We start from the raw sequence: 6176 nt of genomic DNA, 5'->3' as shown, positions 1-6176 counted from the left end.
CAGAAAAAAAGACAGACAGATAGATAGACAGATAGATAGATAGATAGATAGATAGATAGATAGATAGATAAAACAGACAGATAGATAAGACAGATGTATGTGATCTTTGAGATATAACAATGCAGAGTGTGTGTGTATGTAAACTGATTTCAGTGCAAAATTATCCATAACCACATTATGAAGCAGAACAGCACAAGGTCAAAAAGCATTTTTGAGAAGGGACTGTTCTTCGAATACAATACAGTCACATTTACACACACAGTTTTATACACACACACACTCCAAGTGCAGTGTGTGGTGACTTTGAGCTGCAAGGATTTAAGTGGAACACAATAGGCTCTTGCTGCAGTGCGGCCCAGCCACAAACAGCCTCCTGGAATTCAGTAATCCTAGCACTGCAAAGAGAGGGAAAAACCAAATGCACTCTGTCTAACACTATAAATTTCAAATCTGTCTTCAGTGAACACATCACACTAGGCCGATCATGTCATTCTAATGAGTGTTTTGACTAGAAGTCATTTCTAGAGTACTATATACACCTCATATCAGAAGCATGTCTACATATGGGATTATAGAGGCATTAAATGTTATGTAATGCTTTTCATAATGTAATTCCAGAATGCTAATTTGAGTTCTTGCTATACCTTGAGTCCTTGACATAACAATATCCCTCATTCAATACTGCAGTTTACCATTAAAGGTGAAGTGTGTATTTTCTGCATCACTAGTTAGTTACACTGAATAGAATACACAAAATAACGAGTGTTTCAAAATAGATCTCTCTGTCTGCAACTGGTTCGCCCAAAACTTGCGGCATTGGATGAGATTATATTGCTGTGTCAGGCTGGTTGGGATGCCACCAAAATAATGACTAATATGCAGAGTCACAGTGTTTACAATCTTGCTTGCGTTTGTCTTGCATATTAAGCAGGGATATGAGATTTTAATGAAAAAATGACATGTGACAAGCTGGAGTAGAGCCAAGTGCACCGGTCATGCCACCATACATCAGAAAGATGTGAATATGAAGCAAAAACATTCTTATGCCTTGTGTATGTCGTAAATAATCAGTATTCATTAAGCTTTTATACTTTTAGGCATCACTTTTTCTAAAGCTAAATAACAGCTAAAATTCTAAAATGCAAGTTCATTGTAAAGATGTTCAATTAGAGTTATTACACACTGATTTCTCCAGTTTACCATTAAAGGTGAAGTGTGTATTTTCTGCATCACTAGTTAGTTACACTGAATAGAATACACAAAATAACGAGTGTTTCAAAATAGATCTCTCTGTCTGCAACTGGTTCGCCCAAAACTTGCGGCATTGGATGAGATTATATTGCTGTGTCAGGCTGGTTGGGATGCCACCAAAATAATGACTAATATGCAGAGTCACAGTGTTTACAATCTTGCTTGCGTTTGTCTTGCATATTAAGCAGGGATATGAGATTTTAATGAAAAAATGACATGTGACAAGCTGGAGTAGAGCCAAGTGCACCGGTCATGCCACCATACATCAGAAAGATGTGAATATGAAGCAAAAACATTCTTATGCCTTGTGTATGTCGTAAATAATCAGTATTCATTAAGCTTTTATACTGTTAGGCATCACTTTTTCTAAAGCTAAATTCTAAAATGCAAGTTAATTGTAAAGATGTTCAATTAGAGTTATTACACACTGATTTCTCCCTTGAGGATCAATAATTGTATTATATCAAACTGTTTGACATTCAGAATATGTCATTCTGCACATGGATGCACATGGATGAGACTGTATGAGAGGAAGACTGCAAGAAATAGTGAGGTGGATGTTCTTACTGTGGCCATTATAGTCTACTGCCATAATCCCACAGGATGTGAAACTGGAGAATGATGTTTACTCCCTCTCTCCCTCCCTCCATCCCTCCATCCCTCACTATGTCACTCACTCTGTGCTTTCTGTCCATCTCATAACATGAGAATCGGGTTACAGCGTCAGCCAGCCTCCTTCTATGAGAAAATTGATTACCCATAATCACCCTCCCTGCCCATCATCCTCCCACTTTTGTCCTCTGCACCCCAAGCAAATAAGTCTTTGCATTGCTGCAATAAAGCATAAAAACACCCATCCCTAACACTTAACTATTTGATTTAATTAATTGTATTATTTTAAACCATAGCCTATTTCTTTTTGCAGTAGAAACAAGCCTACTAAATGCAAAATTCCTTACTGGCGTCAATTATTTTAGGACAAGAGGCTGCAACTGGGAAAATGCACAATAGACTTGAGTGAACTGGTCATTATACAGTTTATAATATTAATATATTTTATGGGAGCATGTATAAATATCGTCTAGAAATAAATAAAAAAAATGGGGGGAAAAAACATTTAAAAATGCAGATTCTTTGGAATAAAAATTGAAAAAGAAAATAAAAATAAATAATTTTTTTTAGAAAAAAAAAATAAAAGAGAAAAATATCTTTAAAATAAAGAAATAGATCTAGAAGAATAAATAGTGTGGCCGGCTTTCATGTTGAAATACCAAGACAAAACGGAAGTAATCAAGAAATCATCACTGCAGTTACTGCATTTCATAATCACGCTCCTTCTCTGTAACATCTACGATACTGAAAAACAGCCTGTACTTTCTCTTTTTTGTACTTTTTACTGTCTTCTGATACAGTAAGCTCTTAAAGTACATTGCTCAGTTATGACAGATCTATCATCCCTTACTCTCCTTTATATATTCACACACTAAATCTTTACAATTACAACAATGACATGCGCTTAAAGAGGAAACACACTCACATTTTGATTACATGCTACAGTCTAAACTCTGCTATAAAGCTTAACACAAGAAGAATCCCAATAATGTTCCCGGGAGTGCAGTCGATAATACAGTTACGTTTGGAAAATGTGTTAGCATGTAGTGACGATGCATGTGAAGAGTCATAAAGGGCATCTGTTCCCTGTAGCTGTCTAGTCATAGTAGCAGTGCCTGTGCTGACACCCAAACAAGATGAGAGTGTTTGTCTGCTTATTACTTATGTATAAACGTGTATGAGATAATCTTTTGTAGGAGATTTAGAGATTTGTTTCCAGCAAGTATAGGCTGAGAAACACATACAATTTTCTTTACAGGACAAAGCAGAGGAGTTGATGGAAGAACTGTAGTGCATATGACTATAGTGCATTGTTGGCTTAAGTTTCTCAAGTGGACATCCCAGGTTCAAGGACAATGAACTGACCAGGTCAAACCACAATAGCTGTTTACAACACGAGTTTCTGTGTGTAAGTAAAGCAAGAAGGTAGCATTCCATACTAATGTGTATAGATAGAGGCTTTAACCCTATAAAGCCTACAGTATCATATTTTCTGCATGAATTTCTATGGCCTCCAAATTATCAACATGATCAAAAATTTGCACGATTCACAAATGTGCCTTCTGTAATTGATTATGTAATTGATAGTTTACACTTTTTAATAAGTAAAAGGCCTTTTAGTATGATTCTAAAAACGTAGGCTAAGTATCAAATATGATACAACAGACTTTTGAGGAACAATTATTTATACATCTCTCAATCATCATTGTTGCATTGCATTATGTTATGGACCCAATAATTAAAACTAGAGCTTTGAGCATAAAACCATGCATTTAAATATCATCTTACAAAGTCATATTTTGGGGAGATTTAGGCCCCGTTTCACAGACAGGACTTAGACTAAGCCAGGATTAGGCCATTTAAGTCATTTATTTTTAACATGCCTTAGAAAAAACACTATTGGTGTGCATCTTGACACAAAACAAAGGCACTGATATATTTTAAGATCAGTCAGCGCAAGTTTCTTTCAGTTGAAACAGCTCAGAATTACATTTTAGTCTGGGACTAGTTTTAAGACTTGTCTGTGAAACCAGGGGAGAGAGTTACAGCTTATATTTTTATGTCTGTTATACCGTCATAAAAACGTAACAGATTTACAAGCTATCAGAATGTTCATCTTCTATATAGGTTCTATAAGCAGCTCCATTTCAACAAAATTCACTATTATGTCATATGCCAGGCTTGACAGGGTTAAAGAGCCAGTGTCAGTGTTTACAGGGCTCTTGTAAATGTTTACAGACCCCGTTATGATCAAATAATACGAAGAGAATGAAAGGGTGTGTGATGAAATTATAATACCGTTATTAGAGTTTACCTCCTCCGCCTGTTTGCGCAGCGCTTTCTCCCGTTCATACTGCGTGATGAGCTGCTCGTTGTCCTCCTTGAGGAGCTCCAGCTCCACCTCGTGCTCCTGGTTCTCCGTTAACACCGAGTCGAGGTTCTCCAGGACGTTCACCACCAGCGGCATCAGCTCCTTCACCACCTCCTCGTCGTAGCTCTTGATGAGGCGCTCAAACTCGCGGTAAATGCTGCTGGCCAGGCCCGACACCCGCTCTGACATGACGGACACGGCCCCGTAGTCATCCTGGTACACCACCTCGTCGAGCTCCATCATCCTGGCGGCGTTTGGTCGGAGCTCGTTACTAGAGAAAGAGTAAATAACACACCGGCGACGCGAATAGAAATGGCGAAACGGCTTCTATGAGTTCATGACAATGTCATCAGGTGCACATGATGCCGCTTCGCTCCACGGCCCGGTTGCACCACCGTGTAATATTCAGTATTTGTCGATCAGACGGAGCTCACGGGACGGGACGAGCCCTCTTCGCCGCCGGTGCTCCTGCGCCACAGTGTCGGCGGCTCGATCACACGCGCCTCGCCGCTGCTGCTCGACGATCCTCCGGTTGCGTCCGTCTCATCGCTGCGCTGGAGCCAAACCCATCGCATCGCATCACGCCCAGCGAGCGTCTGTCCGACGATGCACCTGCCGCTCAACAGCCGCAGCTCGCGAGCACAGACATTACCGAAATATCAATGGAGGAAAAAAATACCCGAGTATAAATAAATAAATAAATACGAGAATAAATAGCTACCGTGCGATGTGCCTATGGGCTCGCGTTGTCATTGACAATCGGAGCGTTATGCGAGACTGATCATTTTTGGCATTACAGATCGATCCGGTGGCTCGTGATGCTGTTTCCGTCGGTGACTCTCGCAGACTGACGATGATGATGGTGATGATGATGGAGGGGCCAGCTGACGTCACAGCGCCATGTCTCATCGCTGCTGTGCTCCAACAACCATTAACGACATGAATTATGCTATTTAATGTATCCTATGCCGTGAACAAGTATTAAACGCAAACATTAGTGCATTGATTAATACACAATCCTTCTTTGACTTGAGTTTTTTATTATTATCGAGCACTCTGTGTAAACAGTAGCCGATAAATCAGGGGCCCAGGGAATCACACATGTGAGGTCACTTTCCCCGGTTGAAGATAATCGGTTAAAGCATCACAGAAACATTTTTTAGAGCCGTCCGCACAAGTTCTTGCCAAACCCATCACAGATTGCATCATGTTGCTCTCTAGCACCCACGCGTCTTCAAATGGGATTGCGATTAACGCAATTGGCAGTGTGTGGCACAGTCTGCAGCACAATTCATTCAAAAAGAAACTGTACATTTAAATTAAATTCCTGTGTGAAGATTTTGCTAAAAATTTGTTGTTTGCGTTTCTGCACTGATTATTGAACAAAACTTATAAAACTATCACAATCACATATCAACAACATTTCAACGTAAAGGGCATTTATTTAGCCCTCTGGTGGTCTTTGATGGTCATTTAAGATACATTTTATTTAATTTTATAAGAATGGTACAAAACTTTTGTGAAAAAATGTTGTGGCACTTGTCATATTAACATACACAAAAAAGTTAGAAAACGTTAAATGGTCCTAAAAATCGCCCCTATAAGAAATAAATAGGAAATGTCCAAAATATTTAAATGCAAAATATAATAAAATTATGCCTGAAAATGTCTAATAAGCATATATATATATATATATATATATATATATATATACACATATGTATATACACACATAAAATACATATTTATACATATATATTTCATTTTTAATTAGCTTTTGGTGACATTTATCACATTTTACCCTCTAACTCTAGCACTCTCTATTCTAATTCTATTCTTACAAAAAAAACTTGTCCCTTTTAGACATGCACTCTATTCATTTACTGCTTGTTTTCTTAAAAAAAAACTAACACTAGCTTTTCTAATCTTTTCGTATTCTATT

The 6176-nt window shown here is 38.3% G+C and overlaps 1 protein-coding gene across 1 annotated transcript in view; it reads right to left on the bottom strand.

The window, feature by feature from the left end:
* LOC107661179 (C-Jun-amino-terminal kinase-interacting protein 3-like) overlaps positions 1-5096 on the bottom strand; it is a 31857-nt gene extending 26761 nt beyond the window's left edge. Inside the window, 1 exon segment of the mRNA XM_016450658.1 lies at positions 4178-5096. Coding sequence (XP_016306144.1) covers positions 4178-4477 — 300 coding nt within the window. The 5' untranslated portion in view covers positions 4478-5096.
* Positions 5097-6176: the final 1080 nt, after the last annotated feature.

The sequence above is a fragment of the Sinocyclocheilus anshuiensis genome, unplaced genomic scaffold (genome assembly GCF_001515605.1).
Source record: "Sinocyclocheilus anshuiensis isolate Anshui unplaced genomic scaffold, SAMN03320099.WGS_v1.1 scaffold2630, whole genome shotgun sequence".
Taxonomy (NCBI): domain Eukaryota; kingdom Metazoa; phylum Chordata; class Actinopteri; order Cypriniformes; family Cyprinidae; genus Sinocyclocheilus; species Sinocyclocheilus anshuiensis.
The sequence above is the reverse complement of the archived record's forward strand: the minus strand, read 5'-3'. Positions and strand labels throughout refer to the sequence as shown.